Below are 21,906 nucleotides of genomic sequence, written 5' to 3' on the forward strand. Positions count from 1 at the left end.
CTAAATGGTCGCTAGTGAGCTGCCACGCAGGCAGATCTCACAGCGATGTAGCGACGCAGCAGCAGTCGTTACTTACCTTTCAGACGCAGCGATCCTGACGTCCTCCCGTCCGCGTCCATGCGTCGCTCGTCGGCGCCACAGGAAGCCCAGCAGGAAGCGCCCGACGAGAAATGGAGCTGCGCGATCAACGATGGACAGCGGGGGAGCCGGTCGGAGGCAAGTATCACACATAGCGATATCGCTAGCGAAATCGCTGCTGCGTCACCAAATCGGTGATGCTTTAGCGATATTGCTAGCGATATCGCTATGTGTAAAACCCCCTTAAGTCTGTAGGTGTCAAATACTTTAGTTGTTAACCCCTTAACGACCTTAGGTATTTTTGTTTTTGTATTTTCATTTTTTGCTCCCCTTCTTCCCGGACAAACTTTTTTATTGTTTGGTCAAAATGGCCCTGTGAGGGCTTGCTTTTTGCGAGAAGAGTTTTTGAACTTTTGAACGACATCATTGGTTTTAACATATTGTGTACTGGAAAACGGGAAAAAAATTCCAAGTGCTGTGAAATTGCAAAAAAAAAGTGCAATCCCACTGTTTATTTTTTATTTTACTTTTTACCATGTTCACTAAATGCTAAAACTGACCTGCCATTGTTATTCTCCAGGTCATTACGAGTTCATAGACACCAAACATGTCTAGGTTATTTTTTATTTAAATGGTGAAAAAAAAATCCATGCAGATACGATCTTTTGATTGTCTGTTATTGCATTTTAATGCAATGTTGCGGCAACCAAAAAAAGTAATTCTGGCGTTTTTACTTTTTTCTCGTTACGCCGTTTAACAATTGGGTTAATTCTTCTTTTATATTGATAGGACGATTCTGAACGCAGCGATACCAAACATGTATGTTTGATTTTTTTTTTACCGTTTTATTTTGAATGGGGCGAATGGGGGGTGATTTGAACTTTTATACTCTTTTAAATATTTTTAAAAACATATATATATATTTTTTTTTTTTTACTTTTTGCATGTTTCAATAGTCTCCATGAGAGATTTGTAGCTGCAGTTGTCCGATCAGCTCTGCAACATACCGGCGATGATCAGATCGCCTGTATGTAGCAGAAATGCTCAGTTGCTATGAGTGCTGACCACCAAGATGCGCTCATAGTAATCCAGCAGTGACAACCATAGAGGTCTGCTTGAGACCTCTGGTTGTCATGCCAACCCATCTGTGACCCGCGATCACGTGACGAGGTCACCGAAGGGTGGTATTACCAGTGCACTTGCTGGAATCGTGAGTTAAATGCCACTGTCAGAGATTGACAGTGGCATTTAACCTATTAACAGCTGTGGGTGGATCGTGATACCACCCGCGGCTGCGGCGGGCACATGTCAGCTGTATAAATCAGCTGTCATGTGCCTGGAAAGGTGTGGGTTCATCGCCAGAGCCCACACCAAACAGGGGGAGTCCGATATCGGCGTACTAGGGGTTAATATCTCCACAACAGTGAGGCAATATTCTAAAAAAAAAAAAAGTTTTATTCCACTCTGCAGTCACTATTACATCATGTGTCCAGTTCAACATTAAAAATTTTGTGAAAGGTTCTCTTTAAAGGGGTGTGCAAAGACTGGGTTAATTGAGTAGTTTTCTGAAGGACAGAACATGATTTCAATGCGAACTGTGTAATACTTAATTTCTCCTGTGGGGGCACTGCAGAAGAATTTAACACTTGTTAAAAATGTCACTACAGACAACAGCTGATCACTTGGAAACCCTAGCATTAGTGCACCCTGTGATTAGCTTAGGCCTCTTTCACACATCAGGTTTTCGCCGTCAGGCGCGATCCGGCACTTTTGACAAAAACCGGATCCGGCGAAATGCAATGCCGGATCCAGTTTCCCCCCCCATTGACTTGCATTAGCGCCGGATCGTGCCGGATGGCCATGCGTTTCATCCGGTTTTCGCCGGATCCGGCAATGTGTCGCAATCCGGCGTCTGGAAAAAACGGCTACTGTAACATTTTTTGTCTCCGGCGAAAAAGCCGGACACGCCGGATCCGGCGTGTCCGGCTTTTTCACACAATGAAAGCCTATGAGCGCCGCAATGCGCCAGATCCGGCAACAGCCGGATCCGGTGGCCGTATCCGGTTTTTTGGGTCTGAGCATGCTCAGTAGCTCTGCCCACAAGACACATATATAAAAGCATGACAGTGGGACCCTCAGCCACACCCAACATGCCACCCAAGACAGCCACCAGGCGCAGGAGAAGGCAGGAGACCACTGCAGCAGCACCATCAGCACCACCACCACCCCAAATGGAGCAGCATGCTGAACAACGGGAGGGGAGTCCAGCAGCAGATGAGAGAAGGTAATTATCAAATCCCCCATTCCTCCAAACTAGGGCCATGGAATATCAAGATATTCATTGGCCCTTTGTTTCTCTTTTATTCAACAGCCGCCCAAGAGATGCAGCAGCAGCAGCAGCAGTGGCAGCACTGGCAGCACTTGCAGCAGCAGCACCACCCACAGGCATGGAGTCTGGCCAGCAGGAACACAGCACATCTTCTTCTGGGAGCCCTCCCTCGCATCGTCAGCGTTTGACGGTAAGTTTTTATTTCCAAAATCCATCATCTCTGTAATATATGTCTATTCATTGCCTTTTATTTCAAAACAGGAATCACAAGCTGAAGAGGAGCTCCCAGAAGAAGAAGGAAGGGGTGGACAGACACCCGGAGTGGGCTCACAATTGGTAAGTTTTTTGCATCAAACACAGAAACACAACATCACACTACACACAACACATAGAAAACAATGTTCTGCAGACCACACACAGCAAACAAATGCCTACATCCAAAGACATAAATTTTTTCTTTTCTTCTCTAGTCTTCTCAGTCTGGTGCTCGGCCAAGAGGTCCTCGCAGTGCCTCCCAGGGTCGTCGGCGACAGCAACGCGGCGGTCACCAGCGTGTAAGTATAATATTTAAGTGAAATTTTGGTACACTTTTTATTTCATGTCTTAAGTGTGGTGACTAATTTTGCTATTTTTCTCTTTTACTTTAACAGCCATCACAGCGTGCTCCCGACTCAGACGGTGAGGATGGAGGAATTGATGTGGACCATCTCATCGATCTCGTCAGAGAAAGGGAGCCGCTATGGAATATGGCTGACCGCCACCATGCTGACCTGATCGTTACCCGACGACTCTGGGAGGAAATCTGTTCGCTCCTTGAGGACCGCTGGGAGGACCTCGATGCTCGGGCCCAGATTAAAGAGCGTAAGTATATACAGTACCGGTTGCTTGATGTAAACCAGTGTTTCCCGAACAACAGTCCTCGTGGTCCCCACGGATCATGTGTTCAGGATTTCTATTTACTATGGAAATCCTGAAAACATGACCCCTGGGGACCATGAGGACTGGAGTTTGGGAAACACTGATGTTGTATACTAACCACTTTGTCCTTTCTCGTTTCAGGGGACAGAATTGTGAAGTGGTGGCGGTCTGTGAGGGATCGTTTCAAGAAGGAGTTCAATAAAGAGATGCGGGCCCCGAGTGGATCTGGAGGACGCAGGAGCAAGTACGCACGAGCCCTGTCGTTCCTCCGGGATACAATGGTCACCAGAAGGTAAATATTACACACCACATGTGAAAAAAAAATGTTTAGATGTAACAATTTTTTTTCAGCCAGGGCCATACCATGTCACTATTTTAATTGTTTTTTTTTCTCTTTATTCCACAGCACGGTGAGCAGCACTCGGGAGCCTGCACGATTGGACCCTTCTGAGGCGATCCCTGAGGAGACCGGCACCGAGGGACACTTCGACCGCCCCGGTACATCTGCACCTTCCCAGCCTTCCCACACATTCGACCCATCTGTCCCATCCACCAGCACCGGAGCATCGTGGCCGCCTACATTACATGAAGCTGCTGGTGAGGAGATCGATTTCCCTTTACCCCACCCTTCTGCCCCTGCCACCTCTAGTACACCTGCGGGTACTGGGCGGCAGCGGCAGAGGGGTCAGGAAAAGACTTATGCGCCAGAGTTCTTGCATCTGAATGCATCTTTCCAGAACTGTCAAAGTCTTGTCAGAGCAAATCTCCGCAGGCTTTCAGCAGATCAACTCCAGCATTCTGGAGGTGAAGACACTTCTGCAAACCATGCATTCAGAAGCAAGATCTTCGCCAAACCACACCTTTTTCAGGTCTGTTGTGGAGCACATGGAAACGCTCTCTCCTACCCAGCAGATGCATGTAATGCATTCATGCCACGGTGCTCTCCAGCACGTTACCTCCCAACCTCCTCCTCCCACCCCAGTAGTTCCTCCACCTGCACCCCCTCCAGCCACTTTCCATCCTCCACCCTCCTATTACATACCAGCCACCTCCCCAGTACCAGCAACCTCCCCAGTACCAGCAACCTCCCCAGTACCAGACATCTCCCCACTTCCAGCAACCTGCCCCGTACCAAACTCCTTCCCCGTACCAAACTCCTTCCCCATACAACTTGCCATCAACATCATCTGCTCCTACAGTCCCTGCCCAACCCTCCACTCCACCGCCCACCACCTCTTCTGCCTCCCACATGTCCACCCATTCTGTAGCTTTTTCCACACCTTCACCTCTAACTGTTCCTTTCCCACCACGATCCCAGTCCTCTCTCCACACTCCCAGTGTCGAAGTGTCCCGCAGCCCCTCCAGCAGTATTTCCACCGCACACTACACAGATTTATAATGTGTTTTTTAATAAAAATGGTCATTTGGTTTAAAACATTTATTAAAAAAGTTTTTTTCACTTTAAAAACATTTTACAAAAAAAAAAAATATTTTAAATAAAAGTTAAATTATCGTTTTACAATGGTTGTCTGTCATTTCTTTCTGCGGCGAACTATGTTTAAAAAAAAAAAAGGTTAAATACAGGGTATTTCAAAGGTAAAAAGGTATTCAAAACCAGGTATATAACTGTGAGTAAATTTTAGCTTTTTGCCACAGTTGTGTTCCTGGTTGTGTTTGAAGCAAAGTATTTCACCTAAAAAGTTGTGTTTATTGTTGGTGATTTCCTAACAATGTACACAACTTTTATTAAAAGGTGAAATACTTTGCATAAAACACAATCAGGTACACACCTGTGGCCTAAAGGTAAAAATAGTAAGACCATGACAAGATAGCCAACTTTGGTTGGCAAAGGTATATACTGTTGGTACAGAAGGTACACAAGTTTGGTTAAGGGCACAAATCTTTCACACTCTGTCATCCTGCCAGTGTACTCTGCCTTGAGGTGACAAAGTATAGTGCAAAATTGTCCCTCATTACGGAAACCGTCACAGAACTTCTAGTGGTAATGTCATGGTAATCTTGCAAGGTGGTTTCTTCAGAGGTGTCCTCAATGGAAATGGGTTCCTTGCAGATAACAAAATGGTGGAGTACCACGCAAGCTTTGATCACCTCGTCCACAGTTTCTGTCTTGAGGTTGATCGCAGTCAATAGGACCCGCCATTTGGCTGTCAGAATACCAAAGGTACATTCAACCATTCTTCTTGCTCTTGTGAGGCGGTAATTAAAAATGCGTTTTGTTCTTGACAATCCTCTGCTACCGTACGGTTTCAAAAGGTGTTCTGACAGCAGGAAGGCTTCATCCCCTACACAGACAAATGGCATAGGTGGACCAGATGTTTGCGGCAGCGGTCTAGGGGGTGGGAACTGGAAGGTGTTTCCATACAGTTTACGCCCCATGGCAGACAGTTTGAAAACTTGAGAGTCATTGGAGCCGCCATAGGCCCCAATATCAACAGCAATAAATTTGTATTCCGCGTCAGCGATGACCATGAGGACAATTGAAAAATATTTCTTGTAATTGAAATGTTCCGATCCCGATCCGGCTGGCTTTACAATGCGGATATGTTTCCCGTCCACAGCTCCCAAGCAGTTGGGAAACTGACATATCTGTTGAAACTTTTCTGAAATTTCAATCCACCTCTCTGTTGTGGGCTCTGGTAAAAACTCTTCAGCTAAGGAGTCCCACAGTGCACGGCATGTGTACTTCACTATTCCAGATATGGTGGAAATCCCGAGTCTGTACTGGAAATGCAGTGACGAAAGGGATTCTCCAGTTGCAAGAAATCTGTGGGGAATTAAAAAACAATCAATTAGTTTAAAATCACAGCATTACATACCAAAACTCAGCTATAACACTTGGAGATACAAACTACCACCAACAAGATTGCAGTGAAAGTGTGCTCTGATGCGAGCATATCCAATAAATGTGGCTTACCTTAAAGTCACCATCAGACGCTCTGCGGGTGAAACAGAGAAGCGGCAATAGGTGTCCGCTTTTCTTATGAGGTGTGCAATGCGCTCCACCGAGTAATCAAAATTCTCCATTTTCATCCGAACATATCCAAAAAATTTATCCGGGTTTCGTCTAAGGTCCATGCAGAGTGTAGAATAGACCCCACGCGTCATTCTCTTGGCTGTGATGGGGTGTATCCACAAATGTCGTCTACGATGCCTGATGCGCTGCTGCTGTCTCGCTCTCTCCTTCTCCAGAACAATCACCCTCAAACGATTCGCCTCCGCTGTAAAATCCGCCAAATTCTTCAAAATATTTCCAATCACAACATCCATCTTCGCCAGTAACTTGCTCTTCTCTCCAACCTGCACTTTCTCCTCTACAACCTGTCAAAGAAGGGCTGTAGGAACACGCTATATATAGTTTTTCAGTAGCCAATCCCGTTCGGAAGGCCACAAGGGGCGATTTTAAAAACCGGATCCGGCGTAATCCGTCGAAAACCGGATGAACCGGATGAGACGGATCCGGTTTTGTCTGTCAAGAGCAAGACGGATCCGGCAGAAAAACGGATCCGTCACATCCGGTTTTACGAAACATTTGCCGGATCCGGCGCTCCGGCACGACGCCGGATCGTGCCTGACGCCGAAAACCTGATGTGTGAAAGTAGCCTTAGTGTCTTCTAACAAACAGAACATTGAGATTAAAGAAATTTCCGTAAGGTGCAGTGGAATTAATGGTGCCGTAAAAGTCAGGAAAATAAATGAATAAATCAAATATATATTTTTAATTTTTTTATTTTATTTTGACAGATGACTGCCCTCCGCCTCCAGCTCCCTTCCCCCACCGCTTAGTAACTCTCCGGACTGGAAATGTCAGTGACCTATATGATCTGAACATGGATGAGATTCTTGGAGGGTGAGATAGTTTATGCAGGTACACAGCGCGGGAAAAACTAAAGGCAAACTCTACTCAAAAGTTATAAAAATATGGTTTACCGGTGGTGAAATTAAGGGAAATTCCATTTCGATTTTATTATTGTGCTGACGTTGCCGGATGGTGAAATAATAGACATTTTATATATTCTCACTGTACGACTTGGGCCACATAGTAGCATGGTACTGAGCAAAGCACCAGATGGCACACTGCTAAGATGCCAGAGGGTGTCGCATTGTGTTTTATATTTTTGGGTGGGATAATCCATGGGGTGTATGTATGATTAACATGATATATAATTAACATGGTCGCATTTTCGATGCCATTAAAATCTGGACTAATTTGAACTTTGACTTTTGCGCAGCGGTAAGTTTGGCGAAGTTCACGTGTGCACAGAGAAGTCCAGCGGCCTTCAACTCGTGTCCAAAGTGTTGAAAGTCCAGAGTGAGAAAGATCGGGTAATAAGAGACTTCAGCCTTCATTAAGGAGGCTGCAGCCTGTCTCCGTGTGCAATTGCTTCCAGTTGTCATCTGCCAGCAGTAGCATACTCCACTACTCTGCCATGATGCAACCAGTCACATAGATCCCGTCTCAGATTACCCTCCATCAATAAAATTCTCTAGCCTTCTGCTCTCGTTCCATCATTCTTATATTGGGGTTTATTGCCTATGTCTTGCAGGAAATGGCGCTGAACGAGGTGAATGTCATGAACCAGTTGAATCATCCCAACCTCATTCAGATGTTTGATGCAGTGGAGAATCCAACCGAGATTTTCCTGCTCTTGGAATAGTAAGTTATTAGACAACAAAATGCAATTTGCAAACATAACATTATTAAGGCTATGTGCCCACGTTGCGTTTAAATCCGGACACTGAAAACCGGACTCCTTCCCAGAAATCACGCTGTTTTTTTTTTCTGCGCGATTTTACCGCGATTATGTTCGCAATTTTGCCGCGATTTTGGCGTGCGATATTCAAGCACTTTCCAAGCATCGCTTGGAATGTGATTGACAGGTTGGTCACACTCGTCAAACATAGTGTTTGACGAGTGTGACCAGGTTTTTACTATTGAGGCTGCCTATGCGGCATCAATAGTAAAAGAAAGACTGTAAAAAATAATTAAAAAATCAGGGTATATTTACCTTCCGACATCCCGCGCTGCCTTCCCGGGCCACAGCGTTCCCAGTAATGCCTTGCGAGACCTGTGATGACGTTGGTCTCGTGTTGCTATAGCTATCTCACGAGACCGCTAGAGTCACGCGAGATTACGTCATCACAGGACCTTGCCGCAAGGCATTACTGGGAACGCTGAGGCCCGGGATGGCAGAGCGGGACGTCGGAAGGTAAATATACCCTGATTTTTTATTCTTTTTTTTGCAAGGGTATGGTACCCAGGGCCTGGAGGACAGTCTCCTCTCCTCCACACCGTGGGTACCAACTGCACATGAGACGCTTAACTTCGCGCATGGTGGGCATAGCCACATGCGGGAAGTAAGCGATTTTCATGCATTCCTATGGGTGCGGAATCACGGCAATTCTTTGCGATTCCGCACAAAAGAATGACCATGCTGCGATTTTTTCCGCGATGCGATTCCGCCGTGGAAAAAAGCGCAGCATTAGCACAGCATGTGCGGAATGCCATAGGAATGCATGGGGTGCGTTCTGTACAAGATTTTTAAACATTTTCGCAGCGTTTTCGCGCTGAAAATCGCAGCAAAAACGCTTAAAAATCGCATCGTGGGCACACAACCTAAAAGGGGAACCCCGATCAATAACCATGAATGGTTTTCTTATCGTTGTGTAATGTATCCCATTCTGAAATTCCAAATAAAAAGTTTAAAAAAAGGTTAATCTCCACTAAAATGTGCAGTAGTATGTGCTCCAGAATTTTCCCACTTTCAGGAAGTAGCTATCTGACACCAGTGTCAGTCATACTAGCTCTCATGAGGCTGCTTTATCTGTCACCCAGTCACACAAAGAATCTAACACTTCTTGATTCATCCTGGGTCTCAAATATGGGAAGAAAAGTCACCTCCACATGATTTTCTGCTTCTAGAGTGTAATACATCAGTCATGTGAAGCCATCAGTAGCTGGAAGTAGCTAACTTCTCTTCCCATTACTTATAGATGCCCAGGGAAGCAATGACATATCTGTCATGTAGGCTGTGAGTCCTAGCAGAAATGGAGCTGATTTGGGAAAGGGACAAATGCTGATTGGTGGGTGTCCCTTCCACTTCTGGAACCCTTATAATGGGGACAGGTATCCATCCCGCCTCGCCATTTTGTAACAGGGTCAAAAGTTCCCTGATCTGCCGATGGGTAAGGGTATGTGCACATGTTGCGGATTTTTCGGCACAAAATCCGCATCTCTTGGCAGAAAACGCAGGTGCGTTTTTTATGTGTTTTTGCGGCGGTTTTTCAGTGCGGTTTTGCCTGCGGATTTGTATGCATTTTTGTAAGCTAAATAAAGATATGTTTTTTTAACACAAAAAAAGATTTGTGATGTCATTTCTGTCCAACCTCCTCTTTTACATTTGTCCAACCCACACTCCAGTACACAAGGAGACACACAGATAGATAAATATGGGATAGATAGATATTATATATATATATATATATATATATATATATATATATATAGATAGATGATCTATCTATCTAGCTATCTATCTATCTATAGATATTTCCATATATATTTCCATGGATAGTTCCATAGATATATCTATACATAGTTCCATAGATATATCTATAGATATTTCCATAGACATATCCATAGATAGGTCCATAGATAGTTCCATAGCTATATCTATAGATATATAGCCATATATATTTAAAAAAAACGGAAAAAAAATGGCGTGGGCTCCCGCGCAATTTTCTGCCCCAGAGGGGGAAAGCTGACGGCCGGGGGCCAATATTTTTAGTCTGGGAAGGGGGTAATACCCATGGCTCCTTCCCAGGCTATGAATATCAGCCCGCAGCTGTCTGCATAGCCTTTACTGGCTATTAAAATAGGGGGACTCACTCAAAAAAATGAAGTCGGGTCCCCCTATATTTTATAGCCAGAACGGCTACGCAGACAGCTGGCATTCGCAGCCTTGGAAGGGGCCATGGATTTTGCCCCCCCCCGGCTACAAATACCAGCCTGCAGCCGCCCCAGAAATGGCGCATCTATAAGACGTGCCAATTCTGACACTTAGCCCCTCTCTACCCACTCCTGTGTAGCTGTGGGATATGGGTAATAAGGGGTTAATGTCACCTTGCTATTGTAAGGTGACATTAAGCCCAGTTAATAATGGAGAGGCGTCCATTATTAATCTTATAGTTTTAAAGAGTTAAAAAAAACACACACATAAGAATAAAGTATTTTAATGAAATGAAACACAACACGGTTTTCATATTTTTATTGCACTCCCAGATCCAAGCGACGCCCTAGGTCTCCTATGATAAAAAGTAAAAAAAAATAAACCAACCGTATACTTCCTGTCCAATGCAGTCCAATTAATAACGAGTGTCCCATGACTATTTCTCCTATAGAACAGTGACATTTGGTGATGTGACCGCTCTATAGGGCCTCCCAGTAATGAACTGACAGGAGACAATGCCTCCTGCAGTGCATCACTGAGGTTACCTGAGTTCAGGGTCTCACTTTACAGCAATGCTGCATGAGAATTAGGGTTAGTGTTACGGGACCTCTTTCCCAGCAGCGGAGGGATATACAGCGGAGGATTACCTCCGCCTGTCATTTCATCGCTGGAGCTCCTGTAGAGCACCTGATGTCACTGTTCTATAGGGGAGATCATCGTGGGACCCTCGTTATTAATTGGACTACAGTGGAAAGGTAAGTATAGGTTGGTTTATTATGTTATTTTTATTAAAGGAGACGAGGGCTTCGGGGATTAGGTGATTGGTAAGTATGTAATCTATGTTGTGTATTGTATGTTATATGTATGTTCTGTATGTTTTGTTTTTTTTTACATCATTCAACACATTAGCCGGATGTTGGGACTACTACTGTCCCATCATTGGCTAATGTGTCACTCACTGTCAGTGTAGCAGGCATAACTCGATGAGACTTGTAGTCCCATCGGACGATGCCTGCATACAGACACAGCCCCTGCATACATACCCCTCCGCACAGGCCCGGCAACCCCGCACAGCCTCAGTAACCCCCCGTACAGACCCGGCAACCCCGCACAGCCCCGGTATCCCCCTGCACAACCCCGGCAACACGCACACAGTAACCGCCCACACAGTCACCGCCCACACTCTTCTCTCCTCCCGATCTGCAGCGTTTCATCCGCAGCAAAACCGCAGATCTTTTTTAGACCTGCGGTTTTGCTGCGGATATGCCCGACTCAATGCAAGTCAATGGGTGCAGAAACGCTGCAGATCTGCACAAAGAATTGACATGCTGCGGAAATGAACCCGCAGCGTTTCCGTGCAGATTTTTTTCTCGGCATGTGCACAGCGTTTTTCAATTTACATAGGATATAATGGTACTGTACAACGCAGCAGAATCTGCTGTGGACCCGCAGGGCAAAATCTGCTGCGAATCCACAGTAGAATACGCAACATGTGCACATACCCTTAATTTATTCTTTGTGAGGCTGAATGCAGTGTTTTGCAACCCCATCGGGAATGAATGGAGCAGTGGTCAGTGTGGGTCCCAGCAGTTGGACCTCCACAGATCAATGTGATCACCTATCCCATGAAGATGCAACAAACTGCGGCATTTTCTATGTCATTTCCTGATTCTTATGTCTGATTCATTCATTCTGTTTCCCTCTGGTATCACTCCACATTAAACCCATGCTACGCAGTGTGGGGGGAGGGGAGCTCTTTGAGAGGATTATTGATGACAGCTACCAGCTGATGGAGGTGGACGCCATGGTGTTTGTGCGCCAGATCTGTGAAGGGATCTTCTATATGCACCAGATGTACGTGCTTCACCTGGATCTGAAGGTATATCTTGTGTCGTGACAGTGGAATCCTGGGCCCTGATGCTAAAAATCTGTAACAGAGGCCCCCCAACTATTACAGCTTTATTATTGAGGCCAGGGGCATAGACAAAAAATAATCGGGCCCCATATGAGAAGTCTGAATTCCATACTCCCACCTCCAATCCAAATAAAGAATTAAGTGCGGCTATAGAAGGGCGAATCTCCTTACATTTAAAGACAGTGAGAACGACAAATATTGCGCTTACAAAGTCATTTGTCCCTATTGCAGTTCCTTAGTGTTCACACCCATAACAATACCCCTTTCATGGCTCCCATAGAGTATGATGCCAACAAAAATTCCCTCCAATCCCAGTATGATACGCCCATAGTGACTTCCTCCACCGTACTCTCTACATGCACAGTATGATAGCCCCACAATACCCACAACATAGTATGGTGTCCCCACAGTTCCTCCATACATGTTATGAGGCCCCCACAAAGTATAATGGTCCTACAGGCTCCCATACACGGTATAATGCCCCGACACTTCCTTCACACACGTTATTAGGCCCCCCCAGGGTATGATGGTCCTACAGTTCCATCACAGGCGTTATGAGGCCCCCACAAGGTATGATGGTCCTACAGCCCCCCCCATACACAGTATAATGCCCCTACAGTTCCATCACAGACGTTATGAGACCCCCCACAAGGTATGATGGTCCTACAGACCCCCCCCACACACAGTATAATGCCCCTACAGTTCCATTACACACACTATGATGGCCCCAACAGCCCTCCATATAGTGTGAACATGTCCACAGCACCCCACACAGTATGATGGCCCCCACATGCAGTATAATGCCCCCATACACAGGACAATGGTCCCAACAACCCTCCATAAACTATGATCACCTCCACAAGCCCCCCACACAGTATTATAGCCCCCCCACCACAGTTCGCCGCACATACAGTTGATGGTCTCCAAAGCTCCTAACACTTTATGATAGCCCCCACATCCCCCACACAGAACCCCATAGCAGCCGCATGGTCGGTCTCTTAGCTACTGATTGATGACCACCTTAGCCTCCAAAGCTTGCATGTGACTACATCCTGCACCTAGCAGGTAACAGCAGGGAGATTTTTGGCCCTACATTCTATAACAAGAAACCAACAGAATCCTACTTGCAGCTTTGAATGTGATTGGAGTATTTTACATCTACTGTAGATCCGGCAATGCAAAACCTGTGCCCCCTTGGATGTCTGTCCTGCACGTACCATGGAGTGCACTTGATCCGAATAATCCCCCACATCATCCTGTACCCCTGATGACCCACACACTCTCCCATTATAGGCCCATTTATCCCACACGCTGCAGAATTTTGCCATTTTGAGATCCTTTCGGATCCAAACGTTCAGTAAGCTGCAGCTCAGGTTCCTGCCCCTGTCAGATTCTCATTGATATATGGTCCCAGGCCTGTTTATGAAGCGTCGCTGAGGGTGAAGGAGTCTGGGCCTATTAATAGGAACCTATGAGATGCCCAGGATCCCAATCCTAGGGATTAGGTGGAGGGCTCCATCCCTTTGCTTACTGCAGATATGACCTGTGACCTTTGCGGAAAAACTCACAGTAAGTTCTTTCCCTGTAACCAAGGTCCAGGATGGGATATCTGTTTATTGCACACACAGTCCTTGGAAACCTCTTGTTATCAATGTCCTCCCAAGTACACACAGCAGTCCTATGTAAGGAGTGACAGTAGCACCTGTGTAATATTAGGTTAGGGAGATTTCTGCCAACCTGTCCATGAGCCCTACTAATAATTCCCCACATTTTGGCTCCGTATAGACACAGCTGCCTTATCTACAAGGCGGTAGCACAAACAGTGTGACGCTCCTTGCTGAAATATCATGAAATGGCTTAAAGGGGTTGTTACCCTTTTGGGGGTAAAAATTTTATTGCAAAAAATGCATGGATTTTAGGCTAAAAATAATTTTAACATTTTGCAACTTTTGCTTTCTATAACCATTGGGTTGCACTCTCTATTGCTGGCTGTAGAATGAGTTAACTGACAATCTGTCAGCTAGCTCATTCTGATGGTCCACTGGAGGAGGTTCTAATTCTTTTTACCTTTTTTTCCCCTATCTCCTCTTGCATAATTTTTAACCAAAGAAAACATCAAAGTTGAAACTGAGGGGAAAAAAAAGCCTGTAAAAACAAAATGGTACACAATTTATGTACTGATAAAAATGTTCCCAGAGGTGAGCAATCCCTTTAAATGGAATCTATCAGCACACTTTTACAATTGTACTCAAATGTTTACATACCCCAGCAGAATTTTTTCTTTCTTCCTTTTTTCAGAGAATATGAATGATGATGTCACGCTGTGCTACTGTGGGTTTCTGCAGGGTAACACAAACTCCACTAGATGGCAGCAGAGTGGAGAATCAACAGAATTCTGCAATGAAGCAAACCAGCAGTAACACGGCGAAGTGACCACTAGGTGGCAGCGGAGTAGTCAGAGAGCCGAGTCTATACCAGAGAGTAGCGCAGTACCAAGGGGAAATGCAAAGTTGCAAGTCAGGTCACATGCTAAGGTCAGAATGCCAGAGAAACAGTGGATAAGCCGAGGATAAGCAGAGGAGCAAAAACAAACGGGTAGTCTGAACATAGTCCAAAGGTCAGCAAACACGGGTCAGGTCAGATGAACACTCCAAGACAGATCAGGTACTCACCAGTGCCAGTTACACGCCGAAGGCAAGTAATATAACTGGCACTGCACACAGGTTGCAGCACAGAGATATAGCAGACCTGAGCTGAGACCGAGGCAGGGAGAGTCAACCCCTGACATGACCAGACCGGGAAAGGAGAGGCGAGACAAAACCCAGCCTGGATCATTACAGTACCCTCCTCTCAAGGGGGGGCCATTGGACCCCCAGGCTTCCCAGGAAAACGCGTATGAAAAGCCCAAACCAACCGATCAGCATGGACAGATCACGCCGGGACCCAAGATCGATCCTCAGGACCGTAACCCTTCCAATGTACCAAGTACTGAAGAGAGCTGCGAACCATTCGAGAGTCGACAATAAGTTCAACTTCATATTCAGTTTGACCGTCCACCGAGACAGGAGGCGGAGGAGGTCGAGACTCAGCAGGGGAAGGTACAAACGATTTAAGCAGGGACTTATGAAATACATTGGGGATACAATGCGACGGAAGAAAGCGTAAGTGAAAGGCAACTGGGTTGACCACCTCAATGATCTCATAAGGACCAATAAACTTGGGACCCAGTTTGACGGAGGAGAGTTTCAGACGTATGTTTTTGGTAGACAACCACACCTTATCTCCCACCTGAAACTTGGGTCCTACTGATCGCCGCTTATCAGCAAAATGTTTTTGTCTGCCCTGGGCCACCCCAGTGTTCTTTTGAACCTCCCTCCAAACCTTCCCCAACTGCTGGACTGCCGCATCGGCCCCTGGACACCCCGAATCCATCCTGAAAAATTCACCAAAATGGGGGTGAAATCCGTAATTACAGAAAGACGGAGAGGTGCCAGTGGACTGATTAACCCGATTATTTTTTAAATCAGATTATTTTTATTAAACAGTTTTAACTTACAAAGTTGAGACAAGGCACACACAGTTTTAACATACAGAGTTGAGACATACCTCTTATACACAACCCCCCCCATTATCAAATTATAACTAATGTAACCGTGGGTCCTTTAGAATGTGACCTATAAGTGTATAATAGAAAAAAAAAAAAACCCAAACAATTCTTAAGGGGGTCAATATGAAACAAGATAAGACTTGTACAGCATAGAACTATGAACAGTCAGGCACATAGTACAAAATGAGCAATAAAGCAAGAGATCATATGGAACCAAGAGGGAATAAGGGGTACCATAATTAGCGAAGCATAGGGACCAGATTCTCCAGCAGCAAAATTTGGGATGGCAAACCCGGGGTGTTAAGCCAGGGGCTCCAGATTTTATCAAATTTTCCGATAGCTTTTCTTTTAATACACTCCTTTTCCAGCCTTATAGAACTATTGACTCTATTAATAAACCCCTCCACCGTCGGGGGTGCAGATTGCTTCCAGTACCCAGCACACAGACCTTTGAATCAGGGAGCAATCTTGTACCATAAACTCTTGACAGCGTATTCAGAACATTATTCCAGAACCGTCCAAGTCGAGGACACTCCCAGAACATATGCATAAGGTGTGCATCAGGTAGGCTACACCAGGGGCAGCACGAGTCACTCCTTATTGTGATTTTATGCAAGAACACAGGCGTTTTATATTTCCTATGTATTAGATACACCTGCAATAATCTCTGGGCCTCCGATAACGAAAGACAAGGCACTGAATTCAATACATAGTCCCATTGATGATCTGAGAGCTGGCCAACATCCTCCTCCCATCTAGCTTTGGTGCAAAGGGAGTACTTATCGTGGAATGCATTGAGAAGTATTCTATAGATGGAGGAAATCGGTCCTCTTCTGGAGCCCAAGCCCCCACCAACATTGTCAAGGGATTAGGATCTATACTAAGATCTCTAGTTTTGAATTGAGCTGCATACGCATGCCGGAGCTGTAAAAATCTGTAGAAAAACCTATGGGGAATGTCAAATTCAGTGTGCAGTTGCTCAAACTGTTTTAATGTGTTATTAGACTGAATGTGTGCCACCGCCATCACCCCCTTCGCCTCCCAATCAGAGCACCCTTCTAAAGTTTGAAATTCCAGGAGACTAGGATTATGCCACAATGGTGTAAACAAAGAGCAATCAGAACCACCCAACAGGTGCTTTCCTCTATCCTCTATCCCAAACCTTATAGATCAAGGCCAGAGTTGGAGCTTGAGATAATTTGTTTCCCCCTCCCCGGGCGTATACCATATACATTGGTACTCTCCAGGGGCTATTCTGAATTGCCAGTCGCCCAATTTTTCTCCAGTGCACCACACTGATCCCAACCCTTCAGTTTCTGAATCTGAGCCGCCAGATAGTAGATCCAAGGATTCGGGATAGCCAGTCCCCCCATTTGTTTTTTCTCTTTGTAGGTACTCCAGACGGATTCGAGCCTGCTTTTTTTTTCCCAAAGTAATTATCTGAATAACCTATGAGCCCTCTGAAAGCACCATGCCGGGATCCACACCGGGGAGTTGTGAAGTACATAGAGCAGTTGGGGCATTAAAACCATTTTGATGAGATTTCCTCTCCCAACAACTGATAGGGGAAGTCTACACCATGCATCAATTTTAGTTACAAATCTATCTAACAGGGGTGTCAGATTAAGAGGCACATACTCAACAGGTTTAGCTGTATCATTGATCCCCAGATACTTAAATTCTGTTACCAGTTTAATATTGGTTTCCTCTAACCTCTGCATGTCTACACACGGGTCTATAAGCATAAGTACCGATTTGTTCCAATTTATACGGAGGCCCGACCACTTACCAAATTCCTCAAGGATAGCCATAACTGGTCTAATAGAGGAATAGGCATCCCCCAGATACAGAAGCATGTCGTCCGCATAGAGCGAAATGCGTTCCTCCAGGTCCCTCACCCTAAATCCCCGCACTTCCTTAGAGGCCCTAATAATACATGCTAAGAGTTCAATAGCGATGGCAAATAGGAGGGGCGACAGAGGACATCCCTGTCTTGTTCCCCTCCTCATCGCCACCACCCCAGACAACTCACCATTGACCCTAATCCTAGCTGACGGACCATTATAGAGTAGCTTAATGAGGGCCAAGAACTTAGGGCCAAACCCCATTCTTTCTAAAATCTTCCAAAGATAACGCCACTCAACCGTATCAAAGGCCTTAGCTGTGTCGAGCAATAGCACCACCTTGGCCCCCGCCTCAGGAGAACTTAACTGCATATTGAGGAACAACCGACGCAAATTAATGGCAGCAGACTTCCCCGGCATGAACCCCGACTGATCCTCATGAATGAGCCCAGCAATAACCTTAGCCAGTCTGACCGAGAGAACTTTGGCAAGAATTTTAACATCTGTCTGGAGTAGAGAAATGGGCCTGTAAGATTCAGGATGGAGGGGATCCTTACCCTGCTTAAGGATGACCACTATAATAGCCTCTAGCATGGACGGAGGGAGCTGACCCGTATCACTTACAGATTGAAAGACTTTTAGCAGCTAAGGCAGTAAAACACTACTGAAGCGTTTGTAAAATTCACCAGGGTTACCGTCCGACCCTGGGGGCCTTCTCATTCGGAAACCCTGAAAGCGCATACTCCAGCTCCTCAATCGTCAGGGGCCTATCCAACTCCTCAACTGCCTGCTTAGAAAGTTTATGAAGTTTTATCTTAGACAGGTATGTGTCCATTTCTCCCTCGCAAGGCGGGGCCCTAGAAGCATACAGTTCAGAATAGTACTTTTTAAACTCTGCTAAGATGTCCTTATTATCTGTGATAGTTACCCCCTCTGTATTATGTAAACTCGATATATGGGCCAAGCCCTCCTGGGCCTTAATAACAAAAGCCAATAGGTGTCCCGTACTTTCTCCCGCCTCAAAGAACTTCTGCTTATAGAAAAACGTTTATGCTCAGCCTTGTCAAGTAATTGGTCCGAGTATACTTTCTGAGCCTCCTCCCACTGGAGTCTGATGGTGTATTAGTAAATTCAAGTTCATATTTACCTACTTCTTCACGGAGGAAGGATGTCAAACTTCTGGATTTGGACTTAAATTGGTAAATTTCTTTTGAAAGAACCCCTCTACAAAAAGCCTTAAGAGCATCCCAGACAATGTTTAACGGGGCGGTGTCAATATTATGATGTAGATATTCCTTAATACACCCTTCTATAGTATTTCCATTAATCAGAAGAAGCCAATTTGGGTTTAGCCGTCAGGGGGCCCAACTCCTCACTCCGTCAGCTCCCCATCTCAGCTGCACTCTAATAGGTGAGTGGTCCGAAACACTTCTTGTTAAGTATTCGACCTCGGCCACCAGAGTCAGCATCGAATCAGAACCTATCGCCAAGTCAATTCTTGACAATGTGTGGTGGGATGAGGAGTAACAGGAATAGACTTTAAGTTTAGGATTTTTTAACCACCAAATATCATGAAGACCCAACTCAGTAAGTGCAGCAGCCATTTTTGTGGGGGGGGGAGCTCTGATATATTACCTGAGTGGAATTTATCCCAGAAGGGATTGAGGTATTTGTTAAAGTCCCCCAACATTAGGACTGGGGCAGGAGGGTTTTTGCTAATAAAAAGAGATATTTTCCTAAGAACTTCACCAGAGTAGGGAGGTGGGATGTTATGAGTTCATTTTCTCCTTCACCTCTGATGTCTGATGAACTCCCTCTGCTGGTGAAAGGAGGTAGTGAAATTGATCTGGATGGGAAGAACCTGTCATCTGAACAGGTGGAGTGTGATTGGACATCCGGAATTTCTGAGTGGATATAAGGCAGCCGACGCCCTACAGGGTTGCTGGTGATCCTTTCTGCTCTGAGCTCTGGCATCCAGTTTAGTTCCTGTCTACTAAAAGCTAAGTTTTTGCTCTGCTATTTTTCCATGAGATTTTGTCTGTTTACTTAGTGTTTGTGTTCAGCCTGCCCTGGTTGGGACGGGCTGAACTCCATTTTTGTCTCTGATCAGTTGATCTCTTTGCTCTGTCTTCAGAATATACCTGAGTGCTGATATAGTGATTTTGAAGTCTAGTGACTTCAGGGCCTTTTCTATCAGACGTGTTGGACATTATTTTTGGCAGGGTTTTTTGCGTGATTGCAGCCAGCATCTTTTCTGTCCTTTCCTATCTAGTTAGTTGGGCCCCATCATTTGCTCAGCCTGTCTTTCTGTCTGTGTTTGTGTTTTCATCTGTTTTTCACCGAAAATACATGTTGGGGGCTGTCTATTGCTTTGGGGTCTGCTCTTGGGCAGTTTAGATTTCCCCTTTCTTTAGGCTTATTTAGCTCTCCGGCTGTGACGAGGGGTCTAGGGCACCGTAGGAACCCCCCACGGCTACTGTTAGTTGTGGTGAATAGGATCAGGGGTCTGCAATCCGCTAGCTACCAACCTCTCCGGTTTTCCGGACTTAGCTTGTGTTTTTGCTTTTTCCTCCTCCGGTGACTCATTCATAACAGAATCACCAGCCATACCGCAGATTCTAGGGTACTCAATAGCAGGAAAGAATTGTATAAAAAAAAAAAAGTGTCATTTTTTTTGTGTATATTTTTTCCTCTATTTCTCTGAGTCCGTAGGGGGAATTTTTTCTCAAAGGAGATTAAGCAATTGTCTGATCGTGTGGAGCAGCTCATTGCTGAAGTGCAGGGAATTTCCGCCTATCTTGCTCATTCACATGCTGCTGAACCAAAGATCCCTACTCCTGATGTTTTTTGGGGATCGGTCTAAATTTTAAGAATAATTGTAAATTATTTTTTGCCTTGAAGCCTAACTCATCGGGGAGCTCCGCGCAGCAGGTTAAAATTGTCATCTCTTTACTGCGCGGCGATCCCCAGGATTGGGCATTTTTCTTTAAAACCTGATGATCCTATTCTAACTAATGTGAACACATTCTTTCAAGCCTTGGTGTTGTTGTATGATGAACCTAATGCTATTGATCAGGCTGAAAAGGCCCTGTTGGCATTGAGCCAGGGTCAGGATTCTGCAGAGTTGTACTGTCAAAAATTCCAAAAGTGGGCGGTCCTTACTACGTGGAATGATGGTGCCTTGGCAGCTCTCTTTCAGAAAGGTTTGTCAGAAACTGTAAAAGTTACTATGGTGGGATTTCCTGTTCCCTCTGGTCTTGACGATTCTATGTTATTAGCCATTCAGGTTGATCGGCGTTTGCGTGAACGCAAAACTGCACGAGAGGTGTTGCCACCTGTTGAACAAATGTCTGAACCTATGCAATGTGATAGAGTTTTGTCTAGGGCGCAACGTCAGGAGTTCAGAAGGCGTAATAAGCTGTGTTTTTTTTGTGGAGATGCCTCTCATATTATTTCTGTCTGCCCTAAACGAAAGAAACGTTTTGCACACACATTTGCTGTGGGTGGTGTTCAACCTAAGTTTCTTCTGGCAATTACTCTGATCTGCTCCCTGTCCACATTTTCCGCCAAGGCTTTTGTGGATTCGGGAGCAGCTCTGAACCTGATGGACTTGGATTTTGCTAAACGTTGTGGGTTTCCTATGACACCTCTGCGGACGCCTATCCCTTTGAGGGGTATTGATGCTACTCCTTTGGCGAAGAATAAACCTCAGTTTTGGACCCAGGTGGTAATGCGGGTCGCCCCAGACCATCAAGAAAATTGCAGATTTTTGGTGTTGCATAATTTGCATGATACCATTGTTCTGGGGTTTCCTTGGTTGCAAATCCATAATCCAGTTTTGGATTGGAAATCTTTGTCTGTGGTGAGTTGGGGTTGTCGGTGTGCCCTTAGTGACGCTCCTGTTTTCTCCACCTCTCCCCAGTCGCATGATGTTCCTGACTATTTGGCTGATTTTTATGATGTATTTAGTGAGAATGAGTCTGCGTCTTTGCCTCCTCATAGGAGTTATGACTGTGCAATTGAGCTGAGCCCTGGGTGTAAATTTCCCAAGGGTCGACTTTTCAATTTATCTGTACCCGAGCACGAGGCTATGCGATCCTATATTAAGGAGTCGTTGGAGAAGGGTCATATTAGACCATCCTCTTCACCCTTAGGTGCTGGGGGTTTTTTTGTGGCCAAGAAAGATGGTTCATTAAGGCCTTGTATTGACTATTGTTCCCTCAACAAAATTACTGTTAAATATCAGT

The 21,906-nt window shown here is 45.4% G+C and overlaps 1 protein-coding gene across 3 annotated transcripts in view; it reads left to right on the forward strand.

The window, feature by feature from the left end:
- MYLK2 (myosin light chain kinase 2) overlaps window positions 1–21,906 on the forward strand; it is an 86,601-nt gene that overhangs the window by 30,906 nt on the left and 33,789 nt on the right. For all 3 annotated transcript variants that reach the window (XM_073580753.1, XM_073580752.1, XM_073580751.1), the window contains exons 4-7: window positions 7,088–7,193; window positions 7,576–7,669; window positions 7,891–8,000; window positions 12,031–12,172. In XM_073580753.1, the coding sequence (XP_073436854.1) occupies window positions 7,088–7,193; window positions 7,576–7,669; window positions 7,891–8,000; window positions 12,031–12,172 (452 nt within the window). The remainder of the gene's footprint in view (window positions 1–7,087; window positions 7,194–7,575; window positions 7,670–7,890; window positions 8,001–12,030; window positions 12,173–21,906) is intronic.

The sequence above is a fragment of the Dendrobates tinctorius genome, unplaced genomic scaffold (assembly GCF_039654945.1).
Source record: "Dendrobates tinctorius isolate UK_male_01 unplaced genomic scaffold, ASM3965494v1 ptg000065l, whole genome shotgun sequence".
NCBI classification, from domain to species: Eukaryota; Metazoa; Chordata; class Amphibia; order Anura; family Dendrobatidae; genus Dendrobates; species Dendrobates tinctorius.